This window comes from Amaranthus tricolor, chromosome 7 (assembly GCF_026212465.1).
Source record: "Amaranthus tricolor cultivar Red isolate AtriRed21 chromosome 7, ASM2621246v1, whole genome shotgun sequence".
In the NCBI taxonomy this organism is placed as follows: Eukaryota; Viridiplantae; Streptophyta; class Magnoliopsida; order Caryophyllales; family Amaranthaceae; genus Amaranthus; species Amaranthus tricolor.
The window spans coordinates 20,347,338-20,362,158 of NC_080053.1; the positions used below are offsets into that span (position 1 = coordinate 20,347,338).

General features: G+C 33.2%; 2 protein-coding genes across 5 annotated transcripts; one reads left to right on the forward strand and one right to left on the reverse strand.

Moving 5' to 3' along the window:
- Positions 1-684: 684 nt before the first annotated feature.
- Positions 685-5,738, forward strand: LOC130818979 (vesicle-associated membrane protein 727). Of its 2 annotated transcripts, none has more exons than XM_057685276.1 (6): positions 685-1,017; positions 1,441-1,657; positions 1,747-1,948; positions 2,059-2,179; positions 5,247-5,309; positions 5,402-5,738. In XM_057685276.1, the coding sequence occupies exons 2-6, from the start codon at positions 1,468-1,470 to the stop codon at positions 5,543-5,545; spliced, it is 720 nt and encodes a 239-aa protein (XP_057541259.1). In that variant the 5' UTR covers positions 685-1,017; positions 1,441-1,467; the 3' UTR covers positions 5,546-5,738. The 2 variants fall into 2 exon arrangements, with proteins under 2 accessions (XP_057541259.1, XP_057541257.1); XM_057685274.1 differs by having other exon boundaries at positions 685-896.
- A 137-nt stretch (positions 5,739-5,875) lies between these two features.
- On the reverse strand, positions 5,876-13,545 carry LOC130818978 (ribonuclease H2 subunit A). 3 transcript variants are annotated; one of them, XM_057685271.1, is made up of 9 exons: positions 13,336-13,544; positions 13,156-13,227; positions 10,241-10,364; positions 10,063-10,150; positions 8,735-8,872; positions 8,568-8,655; positions 8,345-8,465; positions 6,934-7,122; positions 5,876-6,310 (listed from the first exon to the last, which is right to left on the reverse strand). In XM_057685271.1, the coding sequence occupies exons 1-8, from the start codon at positions 13,469-13,471 to the stop codon at positions 6,942-6,944; spliced, it is 948 nt and encodes a 315-aa protein (XP_057541254.1). In that variant the 5' UTR covers positions 13,472-13,544; the 3' UTR covers positions 5,876-6,310; positions 6,934-6,941. The 3 variants fall into 3 exon arrangements, with proteins under 3 accessions (XP_057541254.1, XP_057541256.1, XP_057541255.1); XM_057685273.1 differs by lacking the exon at positions 5,876-6,310 and adding an exon at positions 6,389-6,846 and having other exon boundaries at positions 13,336-13,545; XM_057685272.1 differs by lacking the exon at positions 5,876-6,310 and adding an exon at positions 6,390-6,832 and having other exon boundaries at positions 13,336-13,545.
- Positions 13,546-14,821: the final 1,276 nt, after the last annotated feature.

Sequence of the window (14,821 nt, forward strand, 5' to 3'; positions counted from 1 at the left end):
CCTGCTAGACTATATGGGACATAATGTTGGCTCGTAATATATAGGATAGAAGTTAGAGAAATGTATAAGTTGAGATGGATGTACGGACACACAATGATGGATACAATCAAGAACTAGGAGTTTAGAGAGAAGCGAGGGGTTGCCCCTCTTTCTGCAAATATGTGTGAAAATAGTTTGAGATGGTTTGAGCATGTGTAGAAAAAGACTTTTGATGGCCCGTGAGGAAGATCGAAAGTATCATAGTGGAGAGTAAGATAAGTCGAGAAAGACCTAGTAAAACGTGGGAGAAACAAATTAAAAATAACTTGCATGAGTTACACCAATCTGATGACTTTCTCGCTTATATGTTGGTGTTCTTGTTTCTTTGCCTTTTACATACCATATTTTACTCGTTTTATTACCTAGTTATTTATTTATTTATTATTTATTTATTTATATTTTTTTATGTATTTTTATATATATGAAGGGCAAGCTTGTGTTATATGATGCGGGCTTGCAAATTTAGCTTCATTCAATCCTTTTCGTTCGTATGTATCTCTCTTTCCAAAAAAACTTTTTAGAATTGGGGAACTCTTTGGCCGCATCCTTCTTTATGAGTATGAGTTGATGCCTTCTTTTCTACCCAAACCCTACTCATAGTCTCTATAGATAGAATATACTGAATTCCATGATAATTAATGGATATTTTTGCACACGTAACATATATAACATATTTTTCTCACTATATCTCAAATCGTAATCAACAACTGCTCCTCCGCAAGTAGGCTCGGGTATTCAGCCTCGTCTATCCTTCCTTCTCAAACTTCCTCCATTCTCTCTCTCTCTTCTATCTTTGTGAAGAAGCTTCCAGCAGATAATCAATCGATTTAGGGTTTATCCTTTTTCTTACTCTCAAGGTGAATTTTATCCTCAATCTGATCCTCTATCTTACAATTCTTCTGCATCAAACAGCAGATCGTATAAACAAGTATAAATTTTGGGTGCATAGCCGAAATTCAAGATTGCTTTAGACTTGGAGTATGTGTTGGGTGAAACTATTTGATTGTGATATTTTTATGGTTAATTTTTTATCTTATGATCATTAATTTCTGCTTTTGATTTCTAAATTCTTTAGGGTTTTGATTTTTGTTTGTTATGGTAAATTGAAAATTGGGTTTCGTTTGATTAGGAAATATTGATTGATTTGATCAATTAAATTATTTACGATTGCGAATGTATTGGATGTCCATGATTAATTTGATTGTAATCACAATCACTGTATATAATTAGCTCACTATGTAACACAAGCTGCGATCTTTTCATATTTGATGAATTGTGTTAGCTGCATCATAGTTTAGTTCTGTTTCTTAGAGCATTTTGATTGACTTGAATTAATTTTTCATACTTGATGGATTGCCTGGATACTGGAGTTACTGATACTTTTGACATTTGTGGTGTCAGACTTGAAATTGGGATTGAGTTTTGGAGATGAATCAGAAAGGATTGATTTATAGCTTTGTGGCCAAGGGAACAGTGGTTCTGGCTGAGCACACATCCTATTCTGGGAACTTTAGCACTATAGCCGTTCAATGCTTGCAAAAACTGCCTTCGAATGGTAGCAAGTATACATATACTTGTGATGGCCACACATTCAACTTTCTTATTGATGGTGATTTTGGTAATAGCTTTTGTGGTGTGAATTTATGATCTTCTTTCTGTTTGATGTCAACATAGATACTTATTGGAATTCTATTGCTTTTTTCTTAGTGTTTCTTGTTGTTGCCGATGAGGGTGCGGGAAGGAGTCTTCCTTATGTTTTCCTTGACCGGGTAAAGGATGACTTTAAGCAGAGGTATGCTGGAAGCATTAAAGATGGCGATGCTCACCCTCTTGCTGATGAAAATGATTCTGATGATGATTTGTTTGAAGACCGCTTTAGCATTGCATACAACCTGGACCGGGAATTCGGGTATGTATGAAGCTATGAGCTTGTCACTTTCCTTAGATTTTTTATGGGTTATATATGTTTTAATTTGCTATGTCATAATGGGTTCTAATACCTTTATTATGTTCGTTTAGACCTAGGCTTAAGGAACATATGCAATATTGCATGAACCATCCCGAGGAAATGAGCAGGCTTGCCAAAGTCAAGGCTCAAATCGCAGAGGTGAAAGGAATAATGATGGATAACATTGAGAAGGTGAATGCATATACTTATTTTATTGTCTATTATTCATTTCATCTCTTTGCACTCTCTTAATCCAAACATGGTTGTCCGCCATTCTTGGTAATTATTTTTTCAAGGCTATCCTCACACAAACTATTAAGTTTTTGTATTTTTAATGGTATTAACTATTCAGGATCACTAGAATAGCTAGATGTTCATAGTTTATGAGAAATTTAGTGTCCTTGCTATTTTGCCCCTTTATTTGTTCTATTTTATATACTCCTCCATTTCATTAACAAGTTCTCGTTTAGTTTTCAGCACTATTTAACAATCACATTAAATTAATATTTTATTCTTAAACATAATCAAGTGGAATTTTGTTGATCCGTCTCAATGTAAATTTTATTAATCACTTTTTATAATTATTCATTATGGACAACTAAATATATTAATGATATGGAGGTAATACAATTTATAGTTATAATGAACTGCCTGTGTTGGAAGTTATTACTTATTAGATCTTCAAGCATTATGAGTTATGTGAACGCCTTGTGGCATTCGAAAAACTTGAGCTATTGGCAGGACACCTTTTTCGTAAGTTGGATTATACTCTATAACATTGTAGCTGCTAGTGCTTCAAATCCTTTATTGGTGCTTTATTAATCATACATTACCATCCTACATTATACCAATATCTTGTGCAAGTTATTAGCATGCTATGAGAGCGTCATATTTAACACGTGGATGTAGTGATAAGTATGCAAAGGTTTAGGGGGTTTAGGTTGTTGACCTAAAGTGGTGGGCCACTTCGCACAAATGTGGAGTTAAATGGGTTATTTCTTTACGCTTCACCCTCTATAGATATATTGTTAGTATGCATGGGTTTATAGGTTTCCTTCTCTAATTGATGTGCCACATCTCTTAAATGTGTCAAATGCATAAATATAATTAGGCTTTAGTAATAAGAGACCAAGAAAAAACATGATGTTTAGCTAAGATTGGCATATTGAAATTTTGGAGCAAAATAAGGGAAGTGTTTGAAGTTGATAGATTTTATGAAAAAATATGAAATTTTACGCATGCATGAAACATGGTGAGTTAGTAGAAAGGAGACTAGATTCATAAGAGGAACATATGCAAATTGTAATATTTTGGGTAAGATAGTATAAACATAGTTGGTGTAATGATGAATGATTTATTAGCTAATGATGTGGTAGAGGTTTGCAGATTAATGATGGGAATTAGGATTATAAGGATGAAGCTTGTGTATGAAAGAAAAATATTGCATAGCTAAGAGCATTAGGGAAGAGCTAACTAGTGAGATGCAAAGTACTTCCACATTACAAAAGTTGTATATAGACAATGATTTAAGTGGATTAGCTTTGTAAATGAGATTGTGGATATGTAACGACAAAATGGAAGGAAGAACTTATTTTAGGTTTTGAAGAACCATATGATTTGTTTGTAACTAACATGTGATGTAGAAAACGTGAAATCCATGTGGTGACTTATAGAAATGTGGGCCATGGTGAATGCGATCCAAATTAATTATTTGTCTCAGATAAATGATGGGAAGTCTTGGTTGCATCTATGGTGGTGGTCATACTAGCTGAATGTATAACCATTCAACGTAAAATCTTTGTCCTTTATATTTGTATGCATTAACATCTTGTAAAAATATACTTCAAGGACAAAGAAGGATTAAATGGAGAAACCGGAACCTCAAAAATGTAGGTTGTTTAGAATACCTAAGAGGATGTAAATTTCAATTTGGACGAAGGTGAAGAATTGTATTACTTGTGCATGCCAAGGATATGCTAGGAATTTAAATAATAGGAATGATAGTGAAATAAGGAACTAAAGGTCACAATTAATAAGAAGTAATGCTATTTAGCTTTAGGAAAATGTAGGAATGAGGATAACATTATGAAGCATTAAAAAGCCAAAATCAAGACAAAATAAATTGTACTTAACATTTATACATTGCATTCAAGATATATAGAAAACATCTCGATGGGATGGTCTAAAATGATCGAACTTAGAAGTATCTTACTTGGTTGTATTGTGTCCAATATTACAATACAACATTTTTATCAAAGATGAAGAGAGATATGGAAGGATATTCATATGGGTTGTTCAATGGATGTCAAGAGGGGGAGAAAAAGAGACAACAATGGAACATGTAGAAGAAAATAGGGTGTTTATGAGACGAATAAATAGAAGACTTAATGTGAAAGAAATTTTTGAAAAACATTTAAGCAAAACAAAGCACCAATGGATGGAAACATTTGGAAAATTTTAGGGCAAATGAGATTGAATATATTAACTAAACTCTATAAAAAGAAACAAAGAATAAACAAGATGTCAAAATATTGGAAGATAAATACTAAAGTACCTATCTACAAAAACAAAGAGGATGCAAGACTGGTATCTTGAAATTATGGTTTGAGTCATACCATAAAGCTATGGGAAAGGGTGATTAGACAACACTTGTGAAGATACACAAGCATTTGTGAAAACCAATTTGGCTTTATGCTGCCACAATCTACTATGAAATCTATTCATACCACTTGGCAACAAATGGAGTACTACGGTGAAGAAAAGTAAAAAATGAAAATAATTGGTCATGATTTTTCATTGGTTTTGGTGAAGACTTTGACAAACTGCCAAGGAAAGTACTTAGTTATTTATGACAAAAAAGAGTGCCACATAAGTATGCTAGTATAGTCTAATTTATGTATGAGCAAGTACAAATCAAGGAAAATACTTATTTGTTTATGATAAAAAAGAGTATGCAATCAAAGATTTTAATATTTTCAATCACGTTACGATTGGTCTACATCAAGGTTTTGCTTTGTGATGAATATTAATACAAAGTACATTACAATATGGCAAAGTACACAATTCATGTTATAGTTTCCTTTAAATATGGACTGCTGTATGCACACATCCTTCCTCCATGACAAGTAACTTTTTGCTTCTCTTTTGTTCCCCTGCTTTCATCTCGTGAAAGAAAGAGATGGGGGATTAGTGTTTACTGTTTAGTGGCTTGAGCTGTAATCTATTTAATTCGTCTTCTAATTTTTTTATGATTCTGTAGGTCCTAGACCGGGGAGAGAAAATCGAACTTCTTGTGGACAAGACCGAGAATCTTCAGTTTCAAGTATGTTTAAGAATACTTTTGATTAATGTGATCTTACTATTTGTTGATGTCTATATGGAAATTATTTTGTTGTGTGGTTGTGTGCAATACAGGCTGATAGCTTCCAGAGACAGGGCAGGCAATTGCGGAGGAAGATGTGGTTTCAGAACGTTCAACTGAAATTGATTGTTGGAGGTTCTATTATTGCCTTCATCATCATAATGTGGCTGGTAGCATGTCGAGGATTCAAATGTTGACAGAGCAGAATGAGACTTTTGGTCTAAAGCTTGGATATTGACGTTACCAGAACATCTTTTACCTGTACAAAAACATTTGAAAAAGAGGACATAAGAGAGGAGTCATGAACTTTTGTATTCTGTAAATGATAAGTATTGTGTTGACTGCTGAATGTGTTGGCCAGATGGTTTATCTGAAGTTTTCTTTTAGGTATGTTGCTTTTCGTAGCGTTGGCTATTTGCTGTTAACTCTACAAATCTTTTATCGCCGTTAACATTACAAGTCTTTCGTCGTGATATGGATGAAGATGAAGTTGCTCTAGCGGTTAAAGTTTCAACTCTTGATGGTTAAAGGTGGATATTATAATATGCTCATGGAGCTATGCTTCACAAGTTAAATCAGTGTGTTTTGTCTTTTTAAGTCTTTGTGATGCAAAGGTACAAATATGATGGCTTTTACATTAAAAAATTACTTGCTAAAAAAAGAATAGAAAGCAGAACTCATGTTGCCACATCCTCTAAAAGCTCAAAATAAAAACAAGTGCTAGTACAAGACTAGAGTATAATATTTAATGTTTAGTTATTTGGTCTTATTTATAATAAATTCAGTTGCTGAAGAATCCCAATAGCTCAGAATAAAATGGGAACGAAACGTGCAGTTTTCTTTTGCTGGGGAAGATTGCTCAATAAAACACGTGAGAAAATGAAGCTTCTTGTAACTCTATTCAGGTTAACCATGTGTTTCTTCAGGCAGACGGAGTCGATGGTACCGCTTCCTCAGAAAGCCTAAAACCAATATCACAGAATAAGTCATTTTAAAAAAACCAGCACACCAAACTTTTACATACACAGCCTCCTTCTGGAATCCATTAATATTGTATCATGAAACCAAACATAGTCTAAGATGAAAGGTTTTTAAATTGTTCAATGTTACGAGCTGGACACAGAGAACTTTAGAATATGTTCAACGTTTTTAAAATATGTTCAATGCAAAGAGATGCAAGGAAACATAAAGAAAGCTTAAAGTGGCTCTCTCTAGCATCAATTCAAATGCTAAATATAACCATTCGATTTTCACCATATACAAGAAGGAATAATTTCTCCAGAGTCCAGTCTACCCACGATAAAAAGAAGTTTAAGAAACTATATGCTATCATATACAGACATGTCTACAACAAAAAGGTAGTTTTCCTTTACTTGCTAGTTGCTTCCTTTAGCACACAGAATCAAGTTCATCTGATATTACTATTTATATGCAGATCCTTGTACACACAAATCTTTCTTGACGACTACAAAAGAGATTCTTCCCTGTGTGAAAAGTCCTTCAACATTTATACGCAGTTTTAAACAACCCCATTCCTCACTAAATGATGATCACAAATGGCAAATATTTCAGTAAAGGACTATACCTTATATCTTAGAATTGTGTAAGCAGTTCAAGCTTGCGGGTCTGGAAAAACTTGCAGCGGCCTCTACCACTGGACTCAATTTGCTCACTGTTCCTCTTGCACCCAGTGAAGCCCAATGTGCTTAATTTGAGCTGTCTCTTGCCGTTCTTGTTAGCTGAACCATCCTCATCCAAGTCAGCATCAGCTTCCCTTCAGAATAATGCAGGCAAATAGAGATCGATTACTTATTTAAAAAAATCAGATGACCAACAGATATTGCTTATTTGCACCACAATCAACCATGACAATTACCAAGGACATGTTTCATTTCTGTCTTGTATTTATGCGTGTGTGTATTCATTTATCTGTATGAAGGGTAACAGAAATGCGAAAGATATCATAATTGCTAGAAGAAATAATTGTTAAATAAAATATGAGCAAATTCTTTTTTTTTTTTTTATCATCATCTCAGGTATCCCAATTCCCATGAAGCTCTTAACAGTGAAAGGGAATTAAAGCTGATATAACTTAAAGCAAAATGAACTAACAGCTAGTGCAGCAAAGAAACTGGCTGGTAGTTAACAAAAACAACATTCCGTTACCCTAATGCCATTTGTGTTTGGGAGTTAACCGCCGACATGAAAAAATATGCTCACTGCAGCCCAATTCCACAGGTTATATAAAACACATCTTCACACGACGCAGTTTCTAGTCATCAAATGCTGGCTTAAGCACACATAAATGGATAAAGGGATGGAATCAAGCCCTTCCATTCATTTGGTTTTGCTTTAATAGCTTACAATAATAGATTCATGAAGTTGAATCACACATGAATCAGAGATCCAGAAATATGTTGTCTGTATCTAGCTAAGATCTTCTCTTAGTACGTAGACAGAAATATTTTAAACAACTCTTTATTATAGATGGTTATGCCTGAAACACGCAAATGTTTGAGTAAGATAGGCTAATAGCTTAAAACAATAAGATACCCCAAGTCATGCCACATCACATCGTGACACCATCCTAACGAAAAGCATCTGTATAAGCCATCTGATATCTTATATATTCAATCCATTTTCATCACAAAAAAGTGAACTATTGGAGACATAGTGCACCGGGATTATGTGGTTTTCAAATCACCCTAGAACTGGCTTAAAAAGCTGTATTTACATATTTAAAATGCTAGTATCGATTCGATAATTTGAAAACCTTTACAATTTGGCCGATACAGTAACACACGACCTTGTTTTGCACTATATTTGGAGAGAAATACAAGCAAGAGATATAGTGTAAAGTTATATTACATTATGAAGATCAACCATATGAACAAACAGAGCCAGCATATTACTAGTCAAATAAAATGATAATAAGAGAAAGCTGCAGACCCGCATATACACAATTTTAGACAAAAAAATGATTGAATGAGTCTCACCATGCTACTTCAACAGTGTCTTTAAAGTAGGCGGTGCAAGTACCCCAGCTGAACCGTACCAATGTTGGGAACCCAAAAACAGAATGTTTGTGATGTTTCAACCAGGCCTTTGTCTCAGGATCTGTATTACAATGTATAACAGGGTTATCTAAAAAATGACTAATGCTTTGAATGACTAATGCTTTGCATAGACTCCTTCCTATAGAAAAGAGGAGCTCCAAACCTCCAGGATAGCCAGATCCAAAGTTCCTGTGCAAATTATCGGCTGATTCGTCAAAGGGCCAATCACGCAAAGCCCTATCTCTAGTGACCTAATGCAATCAAGTCGTGAGGTGAGATTGTTTTCATAGGATAGTTTATTATAAGAGAAATGAAGGAAACAATAGTTACCTTGGCAACAATACTGGCTCCACTAACAACTGGATATAGACTGTCAGCTTTCTTAGCGACCACAAATTTAATGGACGGAAATATTTCAGATAATTTGGCACTGTACTTGTCGGCATCTCCAACTGTATCCACAAAGACCTTTAGACATAGATCACTGTCAGGCACCCGCTAGGCTACCCAAGGAAATCAATATTAAATTTATACATGCATGTACCGTTCCTTTTATTTTTTTTTTTTAAAACATGAGAACACAGTATAGCTGAACCTGTGACTAAAACCTTCCATTCATAAGATGAAATATAAGTAACTGATGGAAAAAACTAACATCTTACAAGACCCCCTTATGAAAATGGCTAAAACAGTATTTTAATGAGTGGACTCTAAGACTAGCCCAACGAGTAAACTGACAAACAAGATGCAGTATCTGACCTCTCAATCGTGTACAGTTGGTTAAAGAACTCTAACTTGCATAAACGTGATCTTTATTACTAGAAGTTTTGGTGTTGGATTAATGGACATAGCAATCACATATAATTCATAATGGAGACATAAAAAATGGTTATCGAGTCGCATGTATTAGAGATAAAATGAGAAAAGACTGAATACATTCATTTGGGTAATTGCAAAGACAACTGGAAAATACATTTCATTTTCCCAACGCCATAAAATGGTTGCCACATATGTGAAGTTTGGAGGGTCGGATGAACAAAACCTTACCCTTATTAGTGAAAACAAAAATGTTGTTTTCAATTGGCGCTTGATAACAGACATCATGATCCAACTTCATATAAATAAAAAGTGAATATGATTCGATAACCATTTTACTATAGTCTATTATAATCCAAACCAAAGAACTATAAACCTTTGGTCCAATCAAAATAAAGGATAGACAACTGAAGAGCTTTAAAGTGGAAGGGGTAGGCCAAAGATGACCCAAATAGCAAGAGTAAAGAATGACATGAAGAGTTGAAAACACATGATATATGAATGAATGGAAGAAGAATAAAATGTACATCTCTTAGCTTATAAAATCATTGGGATTGACCTTTTTATTTGTGTATTAGTATTAGATAAGACCGAATAACATATATTTTTTATATGTTACGATTCCAATTGTTTTGGATCATGCAGCCAACCTTATATGATGAAATTCAGTCTTAGGCATCATTGTTGTTGTAAATTAGTAAATGGTTATATATTTGAACACAAGATTTTTTTGGTTTCACAAAATTCAACGGTTCCAAACATTGTAATTTGAAAAATAATAATCAATGTTGAACATTTCATTTGCATATTCTTAGAAAAATACAACATATGTTTCATCATACCTGCGTAAGAAGCACCCCCATTTCAAGCACTCGGGTGACAAGGCCTATTGCAGAATTATGCGATATTTCATTAAGGTTTATCTTATTCCTGATAAAAGTAGGGAATGTTGGAAGTTAGCTAAAAGACTCGCATATGAGAATGAAAGGGAGAAAGAGATAAAGCAATGCATTAGCTTACTTCTTCAACATTTTGGCCGATAGTTCTCGAGGATCTATTACGTCAACGCTCCATCCAATTGACTCATTGGCCTTCAACGATTCAAATAACTCTTCCCTCTTCTCTTCCTTCAGAGTTTTCGAATCTAAAATATGATCAAGGGTGAATAGAGCTGGTCATCACATATTGAGGTATAAAAGAAAACTATTATTTAAGCTAACACCCTTACACATTGCAGACAAATAAAGGTCGAGAATGCATTTTTAATGTTACCTAATGACAACACTAGCATCACATAATTACACTAAAAAAACCAAATATTATATAGCACATAAGTGAATTTTCAGGCCAAATTACTTCAAAATTGAAGTGAAGAATAACTGCTTAAATTAAATAGCTTCTAGGTAGCAGGTACTCTATCATGTAATATAATTCCTCCATTTTTATAAGTGTACCATTTCTTCTAACCATGTGAAAGCTTTTTGGGAGAAATGTATATTTAAAAACATAATTAAGTATAACAGGTAGATAACAGAACTCAAAATTCAATGTACTTAAGTCAAAAGTTCACTAATCAGAGAAACTAGATTGGTACAACCGTACAAGGTATAGCTATGATTCTCGATGAGCGTCCAATTATTTACTCAACCAACCCTTGCTCCCCAAGACTTAAAGATATGAACCACTTTCAAGAAAATCGAAATGACTACTACTGTAAAATTATAAAGCTGGGGAGATAATTTACTAGATCTAAGAAGCAAATTCCATTTCTATACTCATTCTAGGTACCGAAACAGGGCATGTTGATCCACCGAATTTTGTATGTATTAGTATGGGTTATTAAAAAAATACATAATTAAATGAAAAATAGCTTTAGATTCCAAAGATTTGAAAACTAGCATCACATATGTGACATTATTAGCAGATCTCAGAAAATGTAGCATAGTTAGAGTTTGAGTTCCGGAACAAGTAAACCTTCAAAACATTGTAGCACAGTTTCTTCATTTTACATTCAAAAACTCAATGTTAAAATATTTCCGCATGGTACCATTTTTCTTTTAGAATGAAATTTAACTTAGTTTGGTGAGTCAAAAACTCAAAATCGCAGAGTCAACTATAGCCCAGCACTGGAATAAGCAAAGAACTGAGTTACCAAGTTATTCCAGAATAAGTAGTTACAATCCAATGGTACAGGCTACTGACTGAAAATAAAAATGATTGAAATGACAATACAAGAACTGAGAGCACAAGTTTTGGGATCATGTACTAATTAGCAAATTGACAAGCCCACTAAGACTTCGTTTGAGTTCTCTATTGGAGCACGGTAAGTATGCTATGAGAGTCATTCCGAAAACATTGTTTGAAAAAGCATTAGTGCATCTATCATGATGTCCAGTCCAATCAGGTTCATTAGCTCTAGTAAGTTTTTGATTGCAAACCTTCCTACAAGCACCAAAGCTTAATTCAACTTCCAAAACCTAACATTACACTATGTAAATAAGGAAAAATTTTCATTCACATTAGTTCTTTAAATTAGATAACTAAATGTTGTAAATGTTTCAGAGGTTGAGTTGGAAGAGTAAGGAAGTCACTGAACCAGAAAACTTTGCATGATGACAAGCTCACCAAATTTGTGTTGTAGTATTCTTTTAGAAAAGGAAAGTATAAACAAGAAAATTAATCTAGCAGATGCAACAATTCTTAAAACCATGTACTCTATCCAAATGAGGGTCTCACTTTCACTAATTTCAAGATTTCCAACAGAATTGAAGATGAATGTACACGATCTGGATAGTGATGTCAGGATGTGAGAGTTATTCAGTTCAAAAGTTTGCACAAAAAAGCCACGAAGCTAGAAGCAAGCCAGTAACATTGCCGGTGATGTGCTATTTTTAGTCTTTAGTGAAGTATTTAATACCCTGCCTACAAATAATACAATTGTAAGGCTTAACCAAACACCAAAAGACATAATCCGTCAAGAGTATAGAGAAACCACTAGACGTCCAAAACATAAACGAAGAGTAGAAAAAAATTAAAACAAAAGAGAAACAAGAATAATTATTGAGAATTCATAGGATGGCGTCTACAAAATGAAACAAGGGAAGCTCATATAGTACTTTGTGAAAAGGGAAAGAGCTTATCTCAGTTTTGATTCCATTCCACTACTCTAACAAGGCATAGTGATCAGTGCAATGCAACCACAAATTCACCATTTGTAAAAAATAAAGAATTCAGCAAGAATCATCTAATTCGTCGACCACTAAAACCCATTATTCATAGTAACTATATCAAGAAATTCCAAACTCAACCTATCCTCTTTTGACTATCATAGGTAACAAAGAAAGGTACTCAAAATTTAAAAGTAAGATGCTTTAAGGCAAAAATCCGCCTTGGTGGGGTCCATTTAATGGCATTGGGTGATGCTTTAAGAGAAAAAGGGTCACAAAGGCACAAGGTCCAAAGCCAAATAGAGCACAACACGTAACAAACTCAAGTCATGATTTATAAACTAGCATTACACAATAAACATTAGAAAATTATCTACAAATTGCAACAACAAAAAATGCATAAAGATGTTGCAGCCTCCAAAATTTCTCGAAAATAAGGAGTCAATCCTATACGATGTTACCTAACTCGCAAGCTGATTTGCCTTTTCAATTCACAATTCCTCAAAACGCAAAAAATAGCCCAAAACCAATGATTTATTCACCATTCTGATTCGCAATTCTCAAACACATTAGCGAATCATGTAACACTATCCCAAATATAACATATACTTCTAGAAATGTAGAGCCAAACTCAATGCCAAATACATTTAAAGTACAACTAAGTTGATTACTAAAGTAAAATACAGAAAATTAGACAAATTTCAAGTCAAGATAGATAAACCCTAGAAAGTAAAGAAGCATAAACCTAATTACTCAAAAGGGCGAAACCTGCAAAGTTCAACGAGGCAAGAGTAGTCTGAAAAGAAGCAGCACAGTACAAGCATCCATACACCATTGGTCCTGCATCCCAAAAAAAAAAACAATAAACATTTTGATTATCAAATGGAAAGTGGGAAAAAATGGAATAAATTCAAGTAAAAAAATAATGAAAGAAGAGGAAGAAGAAACCTAGAACGGGGCCTCTTCCAGCTTCATCGATACCCATAATGCAAGGCTGGGATGCCCATTTGGGTAGTATTGGTGTTACTTCACAATTTGATTCCATTTTCTGTGTTTCTTCTGCTCTTTCTATGTTTCCCGCCATATATGATGTTAGCTGTACCTCCTTAAATCAAAACAAAAAAGCGTTTTGTGGAGTCTTTTCCCTGGGATGTTTGGTAGATGGGAATGTAAATTTTAAGACTTTACACTTGCACTACGTGCAATGCACAAATTTATTATTATAAAATATTAAATACTTCTTTCGTTTCATAATACTTGTTACATTTTCTATTTTTGGCAATTTCATATTACTTGTTACATTTCCGTTTTTAGTAATAAAACAATCATTTAAAGTTCTATCTACTCCTATTTTTATCCTACTCTATACTCTATACTCTATAATAAAATATATACTATACTTTATAAAGTAACCTAACAACCTATTTTTCCTTTTTCTTTTTCAATTAACAATAATAAAATACTATACTCTAAAAAGTGAACAATCAGCTACAGTGTAGGTGAATCACTTTTCTTAATTCTCGTGCCCATGCAAATGTAGCAACAATTATGGAACAGAGGAAGTAGTATAATACCCGTGCATGGAGTTGTATGCCTTTATATTTGTACTCCCTTCGTTCTCTTAGATTTGTAAAGAGAATGAATTGTGTTGATGAAATTAAATGGATGATTTTAAAAAAGTGATAATAAATAAAGAGAGAATAAATTGTGTTGATGAAATTAAAAAATAGATAAAATATATGGAAGAGATTAAAATGTAGTAGGTCATTGTCCAAAAATAGAAATGATTCAAATTAAGTGAGACGAACCAAAATGATAAATGATGCAAATTGAGTGGAACGGAATAATTATAAAGTTTTTTATAATTCATAATTTTCTTGTTAGCAACTTAAATTTATTGAACTTTAGCGGGCCTCTTTTACCCATCAATTATGATTTATGAGCATTGAAAATAAAGTTAAAGATATACTTCACCCGTATGGTTTAACACACTTTTTAAAGATGTCTATACAACTTTCTATTTTTGTCAAAGAAATACTTACTATTTAGATTCATTGCATACGCTAGATATATTTATAGGGAAAAAAAAACATATTCTTAACCAAGATTTAACCTTTTGAAAGATAGGTAAGTTTAATTGAAACGTTCAGTATAAACATTTTTAAGTAAGTTGAATGATTTCAAAAGCAATCAAACAAAAAATAAATTTCAACACCTTTTTATCAAACTCATAAATGAACACTTATTATAACTTTAAAGTATATTGTAAGTATATATTATGATGATTATATATATCGAATATGTAAATTTTTTAAAGCAGTAATTAATTTTTTTTATTATTTATCAAATACATTATTTTTTTTATTCAATTAAATGTGTCAAATTCGAGATTAAGTATATAAAATTATTCAATCAAAAAGACAACATTAACATA

Excerpts from the sequence above, each read along its gene's own strand:
- LOC130818978 (XM_057685271.1), bottom strand. The coding sequence starts at position 13,471 with ATGGCGGGAAACATAGAAAGAGCAGAAGAAACACAGAAAATGGAATCA. Across the intron at positions 8,656-8,734 it reads GAGCCAGTATTGTTGCCAAG|GTCACTAGAGATAGGGCTTT; the intron begins GTAACTATTGTT and ends TGATTGCATTAG. Across the intron at positions 8,466-8,567 it reads TGGATCTGGCTATCCTGGAG|ATCCTGAGACAAAGGCCTGG; the intron begins GTTTGGAGCTCC and ends ATTGTAATACAG.
- LOC130818979 (XM_057685276.1), top strand. The coding sequence starts at position 1,468 with ATGAATCAGAAAGGATTGATTTATAGCTTTGTGGCCAAGGGAACAGTG. Across the intron at positions 1,949-2,058 it reads AACCTGGACCGGGAATTCGG|ACCTAGGCTTAAGGAACATA; the intron begins GTATGTATGAAG and ends ATGTTCGTTTAG. Across the intron at positions 2,180-5,246 it reads TGATGGATAACATTGAGAAG|GTCCTAGACCGGGGAGAGAA; the intron begins GTGAATGCATAT and ends ATGATTCTGTAG.